The sequence below is a fragment of the Periophthalmus magnuspinnatus genome, chromosome 11 (genome assembly GCF_009829125.3).
Source record: "Periophthalmus magnuspinnatus isolate fPerMag1 chromosome 11, fPerMag1.2.pri, whole genome shotgun sequence".
In the NCBI taxonomy this organism is placed as follows: domain Eukaryota; kingdom Metazoa; phylum Chordata; class Actinopteri; order Gobiiformes; family Gobiidae; genus Periophthalmus; species Periophthalmus magnuspinnatus.
Genome location: NC_047136.2, coordinates 16,179,258 through 16,198,638, shown reverse-complemented (window position 1 = coordinate 16,198,638; position 19,381 = coordinate 16,179,258). Strand labels below are relative to the sequence as shown.

The 19,381-nt window shown below is 41.4% G+C and overlaps 2 protein-coding genes across 5 annotated transcripts in view; both read left to right on the top strand.

Moving 5' to 3' along the window:
* hoxa3a (homeobox A3a) overlaps positions 1-19,381 on the top strand; it is a 42,295-nt gene that overhangs the window by 8,899 nt on the left and 14,015 nt on the right. For 3 of the 4 annotated variants that reach the window (XM_033975067.2, XM_055225165.1, XM_055225166.1), the window contains exons 2-3: positions 4,142-4,253; positions 18,457-18,508. The gene's annotated coding sequence lies outside the window, so the exon portion shown is untranslated. Of the gene's footprint in view, positions 1-4,141; positions 4,254-18,456; positions 18,509-19,211; positions 19,362-19,381 lie in introns of all 4 variants that reach the window. The other variant, XM_055225167.1, reaches the window with a different exon arrangement.
* hoxa4a (homeobox A4a) lies at positions 5,558-7,986 on the top strand. Its single transcript, XM_033975068.2, has 2 exons — positions 5,558-6,325; positions 7,040-7,986. The coding sequence occupies exons 1-2, from the start codon at positions 5,884-5,886 to the stop codon at positions 7,372-7,374; spliced, it is 777 nt and encodes a 258-aa protein (XP_033830959.1). The 5' UTR covers positions 5,558-5,883; the 3' UTR covers positions 7,375-7,986.

Here is a 19,381-nt window from a genome sequence, read left to right as displayed (position 1 = left end):
TATTTCATAAAAGGTTTCGTCTTCATTTACTAAGGCAGCCACAAACTTTACTTTTAATATATTGAAGTCATTTAGAACATGCCTCACGTGGAACCTTTGTTAAAAGTCACCTTTAAGAAAAATCATTCTCTCTCCTCTTCCCTGTCTGGCTTCATACTCTCTGGAAACACAAAAAGCCTCATTGCGAGCTCCACTATTTGTAAATGAAACGTGCTGCCAATAATTCAACACGGAGAGACGGCTGCGCGCAGAGTGTTGGCGCAGAAACGAGGGGAGAGATAGGAGAGAGGCAGAGCAGCAGCGGCGGGTTCATCTGGAGGTCATCCCCGGCACAAGATAAATCTGCACCCTCCCGAGCCACCAGCAGAGCCCGCTTTAGGCCAAGTTCACTGTCATACCGCGAAAGAGCTGAGCGCAGGAGAGGAGAACGGAGGCGCACACTAGAACGCGCTATGTATGTTCACGTTTCTAAGCGCTTCTTTAATGAATGTATCAAAAGACAGCAAGCCCCATGGTCGGAAATGGCGTGCGTTAAACTGCGTAAAAAGGGGGATAGCCTCTAACAAAGTCTTTTGGCTGTTTTGCTTGATCTAACTCTAATGAAGGATTTGCATAAGGCTTGGTGCCATACACTGGGAGCTAGTTGGAAACGTCACAAAGCAGCTCACGGCTCCAATTATGATTTGGTGCAGAAATGATCGCCCCGATGGCAGCAGATACGCGGAGTCAGAATCATTTTTTATCTTTGGAGAGGTCGGCGCTGCTGATGAGGGAAAGATAGAAAAATTGGGGTCAAAAGTTTAGGCAGTGAACAGTCTCCGTCATCTGTTCTCTCGGAGCGCGATGCCAGCCTTATAATAGCGATCTAGACTGCCCACACAAAAGACAGAATAGCTTTGTATTACATATGTTGCACTGTGCACTCCAGGTGAACCCTGGAAGCCGAGTGACCTCGCGTTAGGCAGCGACCCCCCGTCCGGCCCCCAGCAAGAAGATGGAGTGGCTGGCGTTTTATTAGCGGAGCTTGATTGGTGAATTCCTTTTGAATAAATCGCATTTGATATGTTTAGGGACGAGGGGCGCGCATTTGCATTCCGAGGATTGATACTCTCGACCCGGTCACAGGGTAAAGGCAAAGCCCGCAGCCCCCAGAGCGAGCCCCCGGAGCCCTTAAAAAACATTTAGCCCCTCTCGTCCTTACCGCCTCAATGGGTGCCTTTATCAAGGCACAAATGGCACAGATGTTTGCGCAGAGCTCGGATCAATTTTGGACCAAAATCTGATTTGAGTATGGTTTACTTTTTGCGCGTGGTAAAATATAGCACATAATTGGTCATATACATTTGTAAAAGAGCACTTTAGGCGCACAAGGCCTTGTCCGAAAATTATGGTAATTACGATGATTAATAACATAAACTTTAAAAAGAGCACATTGTATGTTCTATTTTCTATAGATATAGAAGGGTGAGAACGTGGGGCTCAAAGAAATAGTTTGTTCCGTAAATAAAAATACGAACTTGAAATTTTGGCACAGCGTAAATACGGCCTACTCGTAATGGTGCTTAACTTTAATATTCTACCCAAACTCAAACAAATGTATTTCTATTATTTGTCTTAATTATAAATCTATAATTCTACAATTCATGGCATCTAATGGACGTGTATTTAAACAAGTGTTACTCATATTCTACTTTTCGTGCACTTTAAACAGCTTCAAAGCAGCATTTTATGGTGTAATTAATATTGGGGGAAAGAAAAAATAAAACACCCCAAAAAATATCTATACAATAATTATTCGCAAGAAAGACATACTTTAAAGCATAATTTATATGTTTTAACATAGCAATATTTTAACACAATGCTTTCCCACGCTTTAAAAATGTTTTGTATGAAAACAAATATTACAATTTATCCATATTTATATATAATACACTATATATAGATACATATGTATCTATATATGTGTAAAATGTGTCTTCTCTTTTGAATAAAGCCTGTTGCTTTTAAACAAACAAAAAACAACAACAACAAACACACAAACTAGTTTTGAAATCAAAGCTTTGTCTGTTGGTCAGAATGTAGGTCACCTTCTCCATTGTCTGATAAAGATGTATAACTGAAGTGTTCTAATAGACATTTCATTTGCTTTCATCGATTCGACTTTTAACCACTTTTAACCACTTATTGTCGTGCGTAAAGAAATCACCACCTGTCCAAATCTGAATATTTTAGCTTGACACCGACCATTAAATGCACGCCATCATGCCAATATTGAATATCGGTTTGCCCTACCCAGTTCTAACTGAGAAAATGAGAATAATGAACATATTTGCAGTTTAACACAATGTCTGGGTGTGGAACACGGGCAGCTGAGGTGCGCCATGGCCCGAAACCTTGGCACGGCTCGGACGCACAGGACCATTTTTCGCCGTCGTCAGTGGATCCGCTATAGACAGACAGGGACCTTGTGCGCGCCGTGTGCCATCAGTCACCATCGGCACAGCACTTCTCTGATAATCTCAATTTACAGTAACGTGTCACCGTGATGAATCTGTGCTTAAACAGAGCTTTACTTCACACTGTACGCTCCGCTGGCACCATACTCCATTATAGCGTGGAAAAAAGAAAAAAAATGAATATGAAGTTATAACGGTTATACGCACAACACCACCATATCTAGTGCCCTCAGTGTGGCTTCAATGTGCCTTCAGTGTTTAGACTGGCTTTGGCCGCTTCCCATATAACTTACACTGCGTGGATTGTCAAAGCGTAGTCATACTCGCTTTGAAGAGGCAACATTTGACTTAGTAACCTACTTTCAGTTTGTTTTGCTATCAAAGTAAACATACATTCATATTATTAAAGCTATACCAATATTATATCTGTAATACTAATGTTACCTTGGACTTGTTACGGTACGCGACATGGATTTTTATAGGCGCAGTCGTAGTACGTAAAGTGACCTGAATCCTAGATTTGTTGAAAATTTGCTTTAAATCTTTCTCAAAATACGTTGTGATGCTCAAGTGAATAGTGCATCATTTTGTGGTAGGCCTATGTTTCTTACTTTTTTCATATTGCCCACTTTACCCTACGAGGCCTGTGTGTATGTTGTAGTAGTGAGTACGCCTCTCCAAATGTTGCAGGAGAAAGAGATTCGTCAGTATATTACAAAATGTGCTCAACAAGTCGAGTGACCCGTGCAAACAAGACTCAAACCGAGTAAGTGGTTAATAGCGCCATATTTAAACATGGCTTCTCTGTGCGCATGGAGGAGTGCACGGCCGCCGTCACTGTACATTTAGATATCATGTATAGTCTTCTTACCGCTGACAGTATGGTGACATATTGCCCCTCTCCGGTGGTCTCTCAGCCACACGGACACGCTGGTTAGACCCTGCTACTGTTGCTGTTTAAGTAACCTACACCCAGGCTAGGACCGAACCCCAGCCATTACATTGCAAAAATGAACATCCAGCAAAGTTAAAATGATATGAATTAAGAAACTGTTACACCTTTTTACACTTAAAATCGGAAAAACAACTCTTTGCACGTGAAATAAAACCATAATTTTGCTTTGTTTGAATTAAGAAAAACAACGCATTCCATTGGCAGGTCATTTTACTTGTCGAGTCGATTCTATTGACCAAGTAAAATGTTTTATCTGAGTAATTTGAATTTACCTAGATGTTACTTTTTACATTGTAGTCGTGCTATTTCTTAGTATAATCAGTGTCTTGACATTTACTTTATATGTGTTTTTGGCATTCAAGTTAGCATTGTTGTTGAGCGAAAACTATGCACCATTTTGGATTGTTGCCTTTAGTGACTATGCTGCTGCTGACCCGCTCCCCCACGCTCTTAAAATGAAGTCCAAGTCCGGGGTGAGGCCCAGGTCAGTGCGTCTAACAGATATGAAAATGTCGCCTCTTTGGAAAAAAGGGCACGCCTCGTTGTTTAACAAAGACTGTCAATGGGCAAGATTAATCAGAAACAAAATGCACATGGTGTCACTCGGGGGTCAAGCAGGAGTTATCGGTGTGAGGGAGAGAATGGGATCGTGGGGAGCAGAAGGGGGCCAAAGAGAGAAAAGAAAAGCATTCGATATTTCCAAACTTTGGTGTGCTATTTGTGCGCGCAGGGCCCTGGTTACGTGGACAGTGAGGATCACGCTCCGGACTGGACTTTCAGGGACAAGACGCAGAGTGGAAGTGAAGTGGACACAGCGGTGATGGCCACTGACAGAAATCACGGTAAGATTTTTATATTTGATATATACATGTAATAAAGTTTATCTAAGTTCTTTAGAATATGAAAAATGTGTATTACAATTAATAATATATTGCAAAAAAAATGCCACTGGTGGATAAAATGGTCGTGCTTTGGATATTTAGAACTACTGTGGTACATAACTGCAAACGTGTAGGCTTAGAATAAAGGTGAAAGTGGGATCATTAACATATTAGATAATCAAAATTTGCCTTAAGTCCAACAACATATTTCAAACTTTGCCAATTAGGATGCTGAGGCCACAAACTTCAGAATTTGCAGATGTTTTATTTATTAATGAATTTATTTCATTTACAACCTCATGAATGATAAAAATAGACGAATATCTATTTGATAACAGTAAAATATTGCATGCAGTATATACCCTGAATATTTCAAATTGATTTATTATTATTATTATTATTATTATTATTATTATTATTATTATTATTATTATTATTATTATTATTATTATTATTATGCTAAATGTAGTCACTCTGAGCTGTGTATAGAAAATATGGAAAATCTAGTATTGTAATGGTCAGACGCAATGTAAGTCAAACGCAATATATTCGATTTTGCACTGATTAAGAAAGCGCTTACAAAACACCCCTGAACCACATTGGGGTACAAAATATATATTCAGATACACCAGAACAGCATCGCTACGCATGGAGGTGGTTGTGCATTCATTCAAAAAAGCTCAGAACAGAGAAAGCTGTACATTTGTTCAGACTGGTACATTCTGAGTCGTTGCACTGCTTGGAGTCCATTAGTTCCTGGATTGGAGCTGACATCTGCTCGGCTCCTCTTGTGGGATGCGGTGCGTCAGTGCGCCTCGCCTCCACATGTGTCTCCAAAGCGGTCCAGTTTGGTGATACGCGTTTAAAAGCTTCTAATGGCGCACACGGAGGAGTGCAGCCGCCCGTGATACCCGCCTGATACGCGCCATGTGCCCGGACTGGACAAGCGGAGGCCATGGGTGGGTTAGTTGTGTTTTTTTGGTAAATTAGAAGCACGAAAATATTTACAAAGGTGAATTAGAACAAAATAGGATTGTTCGTGTGTATTGCCCAGCTACATTTCTCTTCTCTCTGTTTTACAACAACAACATCACTGGGAGAGTGTGGGGGGAAGTTCTATCATCTTATTTTACATTGCCAGAGAAAAGTGGAGTTCGGTGGTTCATAATTCATATTTGACGCAACACATGACCTAACGTATTTGTCAACATCCACCAGGAGCGCCCTTTTGTCTGTTGTCCGCGCGCATTTTCGGCTGTGTTCTCTCATAAGGAGGGATGTTTTTCACACGGAATGCCTCACCCACCGAAGTTTGGCGGTAAACAAGTTGGGCTGATTGCTTTTGCTTTATATACCGTGATTTAATAAGCAAAACACAACGTAAGCGCGAGAGAGGAGCGTCGGTGCTGCCAGTGCCATGCTCGCTATTGGTTCCTGTTTACATGATGCCCACAGGACACGACGTGATTGGTGGCGCCTCGCACGTGACCAGGCAACTTTGTACATTTGACAGGGGGAGTAGGAGGGTTTTGTGGAGATCAGTAAAAACGACAGCGCGATAAAAATTAGTATTGTTGCACTTCACAAATTAATGACCATGAGTTCCTACTTGATAAACTCCAACTATATCGAGCCTTCGTTTCCGCCATGCGACGAGTATCAGCAGAGCGGCTACATCCCCAATCCTGGCGACTACTACGAGCGACCGAAGGAGACGGGCTTCCCCCATCACGACGAGACATCCTATCCGAGGTCAAACTACAGCGAACCGGGATACGACTACGGCACCGTGCCCGCACCTGGACCTCCGGGACTGGACGATTTTAGCGAGCACCACCACCACCAGCCCCAGCCGCAGGTCCCACAGAGCCAGCATGCACCTCCGCGGCTCTCGGCGGGCCCGGACGTCTCTGGCACGGGGGCAAACGCCTCTAAAGACTGCAGCCTCGCCGGGGAGGTGTACCCTGGCGTGGCGAACAAGGGCAAGGAGCCGGTGGTTTATCCCTGGATGAAGAAGGTGCACGTTAGCACCGGTGAGTGTTATGTCTTTCTGTTTGTACAAGCCATTGAGCTGCCCCTTTACAGCTGCAATTTACGACTATCGAGCAGCGGGGTCGGTAATTAAGGACCCTCGTAAATTTTATCGCCCGTGTGCGTCTGGAGGGGCCGTACGCGATGCTTTCGTTGCTTTTTAGAATCTGCTGTAATGCAACTGGATCGAAGCCAAAGCTTAATCTGCGTAATATCCAACCCTGCTGTTTTTGTTAATCATCTCTGCAGTTATGGCGTAATAAAGCTTTGGTTGCACCCCATTGTATGGCAAAGAGATCAAATAAGCTGCAAATAGAGACAGTATTAGAATGGAATGCCACAAGTACGCACAGATAAGGCATAAAACTTGTACTTGTACGCATTTAGACACGTTTCATTGATACGGGCTGATGAGTGTCTGACATCTGTTAAGCGCCTCTCATGGTAGTCTATACACGGTGCTTCAGAGCGACTCGCCTCCACATGTGCCCCCGAGTTTGACCACTTCTGATAAGCGTTGGTTTGGCACTACGGCAGAGATACGGGAGACAAACAGCCTGTCGTGTCCCTTATGTATACATACTCGACACTCTGACACGAACAGCCCTGTCCAGTTGTAATCTGAGACCTTTCATGGCATTTATGGCGCGTATAGACATCACAGCAGAACCCCATCCATAGAACCACCCCATAACACCTGCTTCCGTTCCTTGTAGTCAACGCCAGTTACAACGGAGGAGTGCCCAAGCGGTCCCGTACTGCCTACACCCGTCAGCAGGCTCTGGAGCTGGAGAAGGAGTTCCACTTCAACCGCTACCTGACCCGGCGCAGACGTGTGGAGATTGCGCACACCATGTGTCTGTCCGAGCGCCAGGTTAAGATTTGGTTCCAGAACCGGAGGATGAAGTGGAAGAAGGAACACAAGCTGCCCAACACCAAGATCCGCAGCTCCTCGTCGTCCTCCGCCGTCTCTTCCGCCGCGGGGCCCCAGCCACAGCCGCAGATGAAGACAGGCCCCCAGCCGCAGCTCGTGCCAACGCCTGGGCTATAGTGCACGAGCCGCGCCCCGGAACAGACTGACATGTGGATCTGATGGACCAGTATTTTACACGGTGTTCAAACCCATGTCCCCTCTCCCTCTGCGCTCTCCATAAAAGCTTGAATATGACCTTTAACTGCCCCACAGGCAAGTGAAGCGTTTCTATATTGTCGAATGTTATGACAGAAGGACAATTACGCACATTACATGAAAGTTGTATCATTAAATGGAGTCAGGTGAAGTACGTTCATTTTGATTTTGTATTTTGTTTTTTTTTCTCTCTCTCTCTCATGGAAAGTTCTAATAAAATACTTGAAAGATATTTAGCGAGATTCGATGCCTGTAGGAACCACACATTTTTGTAGAGGCGTCGCTCGAGAGTAACAGTGTAGTTTGTTTGAATGTAGTCCAGGTGACTTTGACATTTGACTGTAAATAGACAAATCCTAATGAAGGCATAATATGAACAAGCATTCTGTTTAGTCGCTGTTCGTTGTCCGTTGTTTGTGTAGATTTGCTTTAAGTGCTGCTTAGTGCGTCCCATGTCGTGCTGTATTCTCAACTGTGAATATCTGTCTGTATATTGTCCGTAGCGGTGTTGTGAGCTCTATAGTTTGATCTGTCTTTGTGAAATAAATTTGTGCTTCACTTCTAAGAATGACGTGGCTACGCTTGTGTTTTTTCCCGTTTTGAGAGCCGTGCGTAAATCAAACCTGACCATGTCACTTAGACGTCTCGTTTTTATGATTCAAAAAAAAAAACTGCAATGTTGCATTTCTGGCTACTTCATTTGATTTCATTTATGCTGACAAACGTTTTCTTATTGCAACCTTTTCAGAATCTTAAACACTTTAGTTTGGAGAGTCGTGCGTAAAATGGGAATATATTGCTCCTCTGTGATATCAAACGCATCAGCCATAAAACTATTCTATGTATAATTAAATCCTTTGCTTCCTATAGGAAAAAAATATAATATTTTGACTGATGAAAGGAGTTATATCACTTTTATAACCAAAAATATGTAAATTTATTGAAGTTATAACCAATGTACAAAATGAATGCGTAAACATGCTATATTGTCATGCGTAATTCTGTGGATAAAGACAGAAGGCATCTGCGTAAAAGACGGACATCAGCTGTCCCTTAAGAGTTTGGATTCTTTGGAAATCAAACCAAGCACAGATTGTGGGTTTGTGTCCAATGTATCCGGCCACACACGCATTGTTCCCATGCGCTTGGCCACTGGAACATCCCCGTGCACCCGAGTGTGAGCGTTGGTCAGTACCTGCTACATCCAAACAATAGAGTTCACCAAGAGGACACGCAAGGAGCTGGCCAATCACCGCCTCACAGCACTGCAGCCGACCCCTGACCTTTCGACACACACTATGTTAAGGCCATATATCAGCGCGGGGACGTAGGCAAACTTTTCTCTTCTCTCGTGGGTTAAGATGTAGAGACAGAGCAGAAACAAAAAGTGTGTTTTCGGTGTGAATTTGATGAATTCGCCCGAAATGATTCTTAGAGAAGGCCCCACCGCGATCCATCATTGCGGCAGATGTGTCAGGGGTGAGACAGAGGCGAGATATGAGCTGCAACATGCGTCGCTCCGGCGTCTCAATGAAAGCTTCTAATCGTCTGTATGACAATGAATTAATAAAGAAAGGCTTTCCCGGGCGCGCCGTGGTTTGGTCATTAGAGGAGCGGTTCCCAGCGGTTTAATGTGGACTGCATTTTTGGAAATACCAAAGGGATTCTAATGCCATATCACTTACCAATATTATAGTTGACTTTGGTTTTATTTACTCACCAAACTCCTCAATTTGTTAAGATCTGTTTGGAGTTACTGAAAATTATCAATGAAACTAATAACTTTTTATATAAACTGAAATACTACTGCACTGCATGAATACTGTACGAGTGTATTTTGGTTTATTTTCCGAAACAATTAATTTAAAAAAAAAAATGGTTAGACTTATTCGTTGTGCAATGAATGCCCATAACGTAATAATAAGCATTTATCAAACATGTAAACAAATATTATAATGTATTTGAATGGGTGTATGTTTGTATTGTACCAAACTGTTCATTTGGGGAACTGTATTTTTAAGTTTAAATATAGCCTATAGTTAAGAAGGTGCTTTTTAATAATTTACTAATTTTAATTACAAAATCATGCCTGAATTTGGGAAAACATACGCCAACGACTATCTTAAATTATTATTATTATAAAATAGTACTTCCAAATCAAATGCAATGTAAGTCTCAGCATATTCTCATGCGTCTTTGCGTCTCAAGTGTAGGCACGAGGCTGAGCAGAAGATGGCGTCCCTCCATTGACTCCGCGCGCTCCCAACTTCACACTCGTTCAAAATGACACTTGCTCATGTCATTCGACTCAAATAGAGGTCACTTCCAATGTATGAATTTTTAATCCACCCTTCACACGTGACTTATTGAATTATGAATTAGCGGTGGGATCAGAAATAGATGTGAAATTGTGGCTATATTTTCATTTTGGAGCTCTTCGCTGCACGATCCGCTCCTCTCTCTGACCCGCTCTTCCAGAACCCGCGTGAGTACTGCTAGAACTTGTTCAGATATGGAGTGTTTTTCATCTCGTGGACTGTGGGCGCATATGGTTACGTATTTCTCTATGCATCGCGTTAGATAAATTACGTTGGGGAAAAACTCTATGCAAATTTACTGTTAAACACCCAACCTGCTATTTATCTATATTACACTTCTGCCTATATTAGCCTTCCATTAGTGTTCTACAGTAATTACATGTCGTGATTGATGCGTATTGTGTGCGTCAACGTGATACCAGGAGCCCCTATTTCCACAGATTGACACGCTGTTAAATTGGCACAGTTGGCACCAAAGCGCAAGACGCATAGTAGAAACCTATTACAGTTTTCTAGTGCAAGGTCTTTGGGAGACGACACCACTCTGCTGATGGATTAAAATTAGAAGTGGTTGGAGTGGATTGTACCTGAATTACGGAATGTATTTCAATTATAGGGAAAAGTGGTAACATGTTCATTGCTTCACCATTTTAAAATCCAAGACCAAGCGCATATGTGGCCTTTAAACATTTACAACAACAAACTATTTTATTTTTGGATATTTTTAATCAAATTATCTCTTATATCTGAAGTTTTGTCATTTTGGCAAAGAAAATGCTCAGTGAAATGATGCGCATCTTCAAGTTAGTCTATTCTTTTCAACTTTCAACACGTTTATCTATTCTGTATATTGTGGAAGAGACAACAGCCTGCTGATTGTGTTATCAGGCTGAATTTGATTTTAAATATGTATGTTAAAGTTTAAGAATAGTTTGAGAATTCGTGTAGCAAAGAGGAAATTTGTAAAGTGGAGCATGGATTCGGGGCCAACAATTTAATCATGGGCTATTGCAAATTAAAATATAGACGCAAAATTAACATTGAACCATCATTCAAATTTGCTTCTTTATTATTCAAATGGTTGTACGCATTTTTGTAGGTGCATCATCAATGATTTAAGAAATGTAATTATAGTTGTACGTATCATGCTTTTTATCTAGCTGACGTCTCATCGCATCAGATAACCTCAAATCTTCCACGTATTTTTATAAATTCGTTTTGAAAGGTTACTTTAAAATCATCATAATCATAATTTTGAGCTGTTACATGTTCTAGATGCGTAAAATAGGCTCAAATCTTTTCAAACTTCTCGTCAATGCTGCACTTGAATAAACCTTCAAAATGAATAATCGTAGGTTCAACACGGGATCAAATGTTTCTTTATGCGCTCTCATAGATTTGTATTAACAGAAATCACTTCAAGACATTCGACCCTAACCTTATGCAGCCTCTAATGTACATGAAGGGTTACTTATTGTAGGCGTATAGACGCGTTGCATTTCGTCTTGATGTTGACCTGTCTCTGTAAAAAAAAGACGGGGTTGGCTCCAGTGCTAACCAGAGGCGGACTGTTGAGAACTGCCCAGAGCAGTGTCGACAGCGCGGGGCTGGGGAGGGAGATACGGCCGCTGTCTGGCCCTTATCCAGGCAGCTGCGTCTGGCTTCAGGGCGTTGACAGCGAGAATGAGCAGGCACTATATCTTATTAAAAGCACAACTGAATCTTTGCTAGTGAAGATTTCAGTTCTTTTTTGGGTACAATATAGTTTCCGTGCAGTTATGCGTTGCGATAAAGATAAGAACAGTAAGAAAGAAAGTGACTGCAATGCCTTTATATTCAAACTACGAGGTGTAATGGCATGAAAGCGAAAAAAGACCACACTTTCAACTGTTTTCATACACTTTAAATAGTTACAAAATAATTTTCCATGTACACAACGAGAGAAACTGTTTGTCGATCAACTATTCAAATCATCTATATGGAATTTCACTGCATCCTGTAGGAAATCCTGGAAAAAAAGAAAAATTAAAAAAAAAGTCTATAGCTTTTCTAATTTGATACATAAATAGTATAAATATAAATATATTTGGGATATAATAATACTGACAATATACTTTCTTTAATAAAATTAATAACCTAATCTAATAGGCCTATAATATATAGTTAAATTAGAACTCTAAATGTATTTAACATAAATTTAATGATTAATAAATGTAAAATTTATTATAATTATGTACGTTGTTTTAAACTAAAAGTAGCAAGTGCATAAAAGGAAATTAAACAAAACAGTAAATGAGAAGCTTTTTAAAATTACGTTCTTTTTAAAATACTGTCCTTGACAACAGCACATCTGGACAATCTACATTCCCTTTAACTGTCCAAATCTTAAAACTGTTCAAGATTTTCTAGATTGTGAGGCCTGTAGTCTGATATCGGTGAAAAGGGGAGCCATTTCTACCGTTCATCAATCGTCGCTCACCGGGTCAAGGAAAAGTTCATGTGCGGTGTGGAGAGGTTAGCCGGCAGAACGCGCGCAGCCGGCCAAACAGCGCCCCTCTGGACAATCTGGGGACACAAAGAAAACGGAGGGAAAAAAAACACATTAAACCTTGCTAAATCAACCTAAAAACCTAAAAGCCACATCGTAAAGTCAAAATTAATCCGTGCGTAAAAGAGCCGTTCGGGTCGATCCAAATCCGCCCGAGTTTACCGTGCGTAAAACCAAAAGTTCAGCACGCTCAAGTTGTAGTTTGAGGAGACAAAGGCATGGCGCGGCGGAGGGATGCAGCTCTGTCCGCCTCATATGATTAATAGACGGGGTAGGATTTTTCCACGCCCGCTGTGGAGCAGGGAGTTCACAGAAAGCGCCAAACGGAGGAGCCATGACGCACAGTTTAGTGGTGTCATATTCTAACGTAGGATGTCACAAAGGCGCATTAACAATTATAAATCATATCTTTGACAAATATTGATTTCTGGGGAGATCTTATAACAGGTTGTGTCAACTTTAAATGCGGCTTTAACGATCTATTAGCAGTAAAGAAGGCAATTACTGTCTTGTTCACTACATGTAACTTTCTAATGTCAAATGACTCATGAATCTCTGTTGTTTTACCAAGTTTAAAACATGGATTACATCTGAACTGCAAATGATTAAACTACTACAGATCTAAGCCGGAAACCCTATAAAATCCCAAATCTGGTCTGAACCAAAACTAAAGCAGGTCTTAACCATAAGCCAAAACAAAGCTAAACCTATACTGTGCTATGTTCTCAAAGTACATATGGCATGTTTTTGTCATTATTAGTTGGTTTGGTGCGATAGTGCCTGCTGTTATAGATTTAGAACCAGTTTGTGAAAAAAATGAAAGTTAAGAATACGAACGAGCTAGCGTTTTACTAATACATTTATATACCTAAGTATATATAGGTATCATCGTGTATTTTATTAGACAAACTAAAACTATTGTGTAACTTTGGAATTATCTCAACGTTTGTTACATCTGCTGCTCTGACCAGGAAGTAAACTTTGCTAAAATTTTCAAACTTTAAAAAAATATATGTATATCTTAAACATAATTGTGTTAACTAATTTTCTGAAATATGTAATCTAACCTGCCAAATACCCTTTAAAGATGCAGCATGTAACTTTTCTGGTGAAGAGTATGGCATCTTTTCGTGTCCATGGAGATGTCATTACTTTTCTGGGAAAAGTGTGCGATGTACGGAGAGGCTCACAGTATAAACACCTGCTTGTTAAAGACTGAAAAGATAGATGTCATTGCGTGCTATTACAGGAAATGACCTCTACCTTGAGTTAAACCTCCCACCAGAAAGGTTACACAGTGGATCTTTAAGCACTACCAACCCGCCAGCTTATCTTTCATACCTGTATAGAAAATAAAAAATAAATTAAAAAAACATGACCATAATACGCGCTCTCTCCGGATATTATTTCACCTTTGCCTTCCCCCGGTGCGTCGTTTACCTGCGGCAGTCAGGCTCTCCTCTCTCGGCTGTGTAACTCCATCCGTGCGAGGGGCCGGGGGACTGTGTTCTCATAAGTGCAGCCTTTGGTTCAGATCACCTCCACTTTCCTGTTACTGACAAGTCCAGACGCACAGAGGACCACCTGCCTTTAGGCTACGAGCTTAAGGGGAAATCACTGCCAATGGGATCCCAAGTAATGTGTACAGCGCCCGCAGTGAGGAAAGGGGGGCGACATTGAGCAACTTTTTCAGCTTTGTTTGGGATTCATATGCGGTTTGAGACTATGGTGGTGAGTCCTTAGATTAACCAGTTTCAGAACTGGTTTAGTTCTGTATGGAATTGACCCCGCTTATGTTTTAAGACCTGTTTGATTTCCAATTTTGGTTTAGTTACAGTGGCTATGGCTTAGTTAAGTTCTTTTTTGGTGGTGAAGGAAAATATTAGTGCAAAATCTTTTTTTCTTCTTCTTTCTTCTTTCTTTAAATTCCAAACAAAATAGTAAAAATGTAGTTGCATATTTATTTGTCATTATAACAGTATATATATAATGCTGTTTCCTCATTAAAAACATATCTTGAGTTGTGTTTTGTTTCATTCACAAATGTTTAACACACAAATCTTGCATAACACTCTGTTCCACCTTGTAATGTCATGTGGTAATACAGAAAGTGCTCTGCTGTGCTCCATACACCTTCAACCCCGGAATTTCCAGAATTCTTTACTAACCAAGAGGTAAGAGGAGCTGTTAACTTGAAAACTACCACTACACAACATCACAAGGTGGAACAGAGCAGTTTGAGCTTTGGGAATACAAAACACAACTGCAGGTATGTTTTTAAGGAGGTAACAATATTCTAACATGGCACAATGGTCACAAGAGTCTTTAAAGGTGCACTATGTAATTCTATGTAATCTGGTGGAAGGTCAAACACCTGTTTGTCTCTGTGGAAATGCTTTTGCTTTGCTTGGAATGTTCAACAGCATGACTTTAAACGTATCTGTCTTCATGGGGAGAAAAGGTGATATCACCAGGTCAAACTACTTCTCTGAGCCCAGATCTTCTGCCTCATTTCTGAAAGCCCCAATGTGCAAAGTTCAGAGTTTATGAACCAGATTGCAAATGGCTGTGTAAAGTTATCTTTTTGTAGATCACAAATGCAGTGGAGTCACGCACATAACATTTTTATACATACACACGCTTTATAAAGGAGACATGAGGTCTGTGGAGTGCATGCTGTCAATATTTTCCAATGTATGGTCCATGTTTAGCCATAATATTTGAATGAATACTATGTAGATGCTGGTAAAACAATAACATATTTTCAATGGAAACGTTATAGTGCACCTTTAAATATCCTTTAAACAATTACTATTTTTAGGTTGGAATTAGTACTGCAAATTCTACTTTTAAGCAGACTACTAGTCTATTTTGATGTAGGCTGCTTGGCTGTGGTTAACTGTGGTTATTCTTCCCACTACAAACAGTCGAGTAACCAAAGCTTTATGTTGACAATTTGAAAAGTATAAAAGTTACTCTAATGTAATTATTTAGTACTTTACTTGAGTCCTTTTGGAGTGTGTATCCATTCTACCTATCTCTTGTTGGACATTGTGTCTACTATAAAGACATGCTCGTGGACTGGCTCCTAATGACTGTGCCTGCGCTCATATATCAATAGGGACATAAAAACACTGGTAGTTTACAGAGGGAGACTAATTGGAGGCAGTAAAGTGTAAAGTGCATGTGATCACGCTCCTGTGTACAGCCCTGTGTCTCTAATGGGATCGTTAACATGCTCTTTTACATTGGCTCTGGGCTGCACAAGGCTAACACAGGCTAACACAGGCTAACACAGGCTAACACAGGCTAAGACCAGGCTAACTGACAAGTGAACCACATTAAACTTGATACTTCCACTTTACCTTCAGAATGGAGCCTCTGGGTATGCAAACACTTACCGGGTATTCTTAAGGATGTTTTGGAAGACTTTGAATCATTGAACAATCATAGTCATATAGCCTTGTTAACAGATTTATTTGCCTATACTGTACAAGAGTTAAAACGTACTCTGAGTGTACTTGGGAACCAGCCTATGGGCCTATCTACACATACTCACATAGGCCACATCATGCTTAAAAAATATTCACTATGACAGTATAGCCAAACACTATATTGTAGAGGGTTTATAGTACTGTAGGAAAGGTAAGAAATACAAACCTGGCCATGCACCTTCTGACAGCACTTTGTATAGCACATTCTATAACTAAGACAGTGTCCAAAGTGCTGCACATAACAGTAGTTTTAAAAGCTCTAAATGTAAGCGTTAAGTGCAAAATTAATTAGTGGGCCTATTTAGTATTTTTAAAGTGTTGGACATGCAGCCTCAAGTGTTCCCCCTGCGTTCCTCCTATGGGCTTCAAACACCACTGCTTCTGAATTAGGTTTAAATACAGCCCATTGGACAAACTGCATGTTATCGTAGTAGATATTTTCTCTGGTTGCCCCTTTGCTTATGGCCCGTGCTAGCCGCTAACATCTCTCGCATCCATGGCACACTGACATTTCTTCTCCTCTGAATGGTGGAGCACATGGCACCGTGCGTCTTCTGCTGTGTTCAAGCGCGCGCTGCTCCGGGGCCATGCCTGTCTCCATTAATGATTCACGAGCTCAAATAAAGGGGATTTAAGTTGGGTCACGTGAGTAGCGCGGGGGGAAGACGCGGTTACGTGCGTGTTCTGTGTTATGGCTCTTGGAAGGAGCAAACCGGAGAGCCCCCGGTCTGGGCCGCAAGATACTGATTAAATGCAGCCGTATTCCCCACTATCCGGGAGGGGGGTCCGGGGCTGCGGCTGATATGTAACCACGGGAGAGAAGACGCACTCACGCGGCTCCTCGTGCTACTCTTTGTGGATGTACTGCGCGGCACTGCTGCTGCTGCCGCTGCACGAGCTGTCACGGACGGATATGTTTTTCCACGCGGGCAGCGCCTGAGCTTTGGGAGGATGGATTTTATTTTGAGGTATTTCCGTCGATTGTTCATTACTGCCGTGAGTTATGGCCGCGGGAGACAGAGGTCAGGGGGAGACGGGACCCGGAGAGGCTGGGGAATGGACAGGTAGCGAAAAAGAGCGGCCAGATTTACAATGATATGTCACTTTTATTGTTGATATAACGGAAAAGAATCATAAAAGTGACAAGAACTGGCGAAAAGTGCAAATAAAGAAAGTGTCGAACACTGACTCGTGCTCTTGGCTAGTATAGTAGTGTAACCTACTAGTGTAATAATTACTACAAAAATGTGTAACCACGCGTAATTTCAAATAGCCGCTCACCTGCTTCGATAAATACTTTTACGAAAATTTTCTACCAACGAAAAGAATGTTGTGCATAGTGGGTATTAATCTATATCTATATGTAGATTTATAATCCCTTATAATAGGGACATGCTACGAAAACACACTACAGAGCTAAATGTGGCGAAGGAGTATTATTTTTGTCTCACATGTGTTAGAAATGAACGATTGTGTAAAGTGTACGTTTGCATGTGAATGCTTTTAATAGGCAAAACGTAATAGTCTATAATATTGTTAAAATGATTTGGCTGGAATTGCTGTTGTTACGCACAGGCCTGTATTAGTGCGCGTAAATAAAGCGGCCACAGACTATGGGCTGAACATCGGATAGCTCTTTAAGAATAAAAAATAAAAAATAAAATAAGCAAAAAATATGTGAGGTTCTAAAATGTCACACAATAAAACACTGAGAAATTCAAATTTGTGAAACTAATTCCACAAATGAATACAAAAAATAGATGTAGTTTGTCTTTTGTGAGTGAAGAGAAATGGGCGCATGGTCCACAGTGACACCCAAATTACGCCGCGTTTATTCTCCAAACTCCGGGTATGTGAAATGATCCATCAGGCTGAGGCTCGCATCAGAAACAGGCACACGGAGGCTCTGGTCCCGCTCCGCCTCGCCTCTTCCCTCTCAGGGAAACGAGCACATAATGGAAGACGGAGTGCCTCTGCGGCCAGCGCTGAGGTCACGGGCTGTGGGTGATTTATGGGCGCGGGGACTCGGGGAGGACTCGGGGAAGACTCTGGGAGAGCCGAGGAGAGAAGCTGCTGCGAATAATGACGGTCCAGACCCGCGCGCACATGACGCTAGGGAAGCACGGTTTTTATTTGCACAAAACGTTTGTACTAACCTTATCTTTATTTTAGCAAAATATGCAAATATTTATCCAAGCGCTGTAATCTGTCCTCTATGGCTATTAATAATCACAGCTCCGTGTTTACATTGTGTTCAAGCTACTGTGGCCTTTTGCGCAATTTATTCCATGCAAATTCTTAATACATTTAGAAACTTCAAAAGAAAAATCAATCTGTTACAATAAAATATAAATAAAAAATGCAATTTCAACACAAAAACACCAATCATAGATTCAAACACTTTGAAAATAAAAATGCCAGTTATCCAGTTTTTATTTTCTTTTTATTACACATAAATTATAAAGAATTACACACAAGGTTTAACAAGAATCCCAAAGCATAACCATTTACCACTTACTTTTATGAGCTTTCATTTAGGGAAAATCTCCAAATCCATTTCTTTTCGTGAAGATTAAAACTATTAGATAAGGAAATATTACAAATGAAAGGGGTAAAATTGTATGCTCAATGTTCCGTGTTGCAGAGATCCAGTCGTGTGAGCGCAGGCCTCTCCCGCAGCCCTCGATCTGCCCTCGGTAAGTCCATATCTTTATTGATTTGTGTTATGAATCCTTGATGGTGATATCCTTATTCAATTTCTAATAAGTAGCCCCACACACGGGCGCTATGGTCTCCCAGTCCCGCGCGTAATAGCAGCATAGACAGGCGTAATTCCTCCTTCGTCCCTGTCATTTGTCATTATAAACGTGGCTCTTGGAACGCCGCCTCGCCTCTCTCCAACAGCCCCTCTCGGTGTGCGCCATATGCCCGCGTTTACACTTCAACTCTCCGGCTACTCTTTCACCATTTCATCCCTTTATTATTAACTTTCGCCGTGGGCCACTGACAAACGTTCCGCGCGTAAAAGAAAGACAAAATTCAGCGTTTTGAACAAAGGAGTCAATAATTAGACAAAGTGGGTGAATAGAAAAAAGCAGAGTTGGCTAAAAAATAATCCTCACGCGTGGATTTTTGGGTCCCACTCACACACCCACGCGCGCTGTATGTCCCACTTTGGAAAATATGTGCCAAAATCAGCAGTGTTTTGCGCACACTGGGAGAATGTGTTTCCAGGCGGGTTTCTGCTCTCTGGAGCCATTTGGCAGATCCACACGTCCCCCTGTCTTCTGCGGGACTCCTCTGCTTTGTAGAAAGAGCACCGAGGATTCAAACATAGAATAAGATCAAAATATTGACTGCACAGCGCAATGTTTAGCAGATGTTTTCTTGTTCTTTTAGCGTGCCACAATGAAACAAACGACAAAAGAGAGGCCGGTGCAAATAGTTAATGATTAAGCGGTGATGAGGAGCTCCTTTATGTGCCGTGGGCTGGTGCAGTGGTCAGCGCTCCTCTCCCTCCTCTGAAGCAGATAATAGCAGATTTTAAAGGTAAAAGATGTATTTGTGGC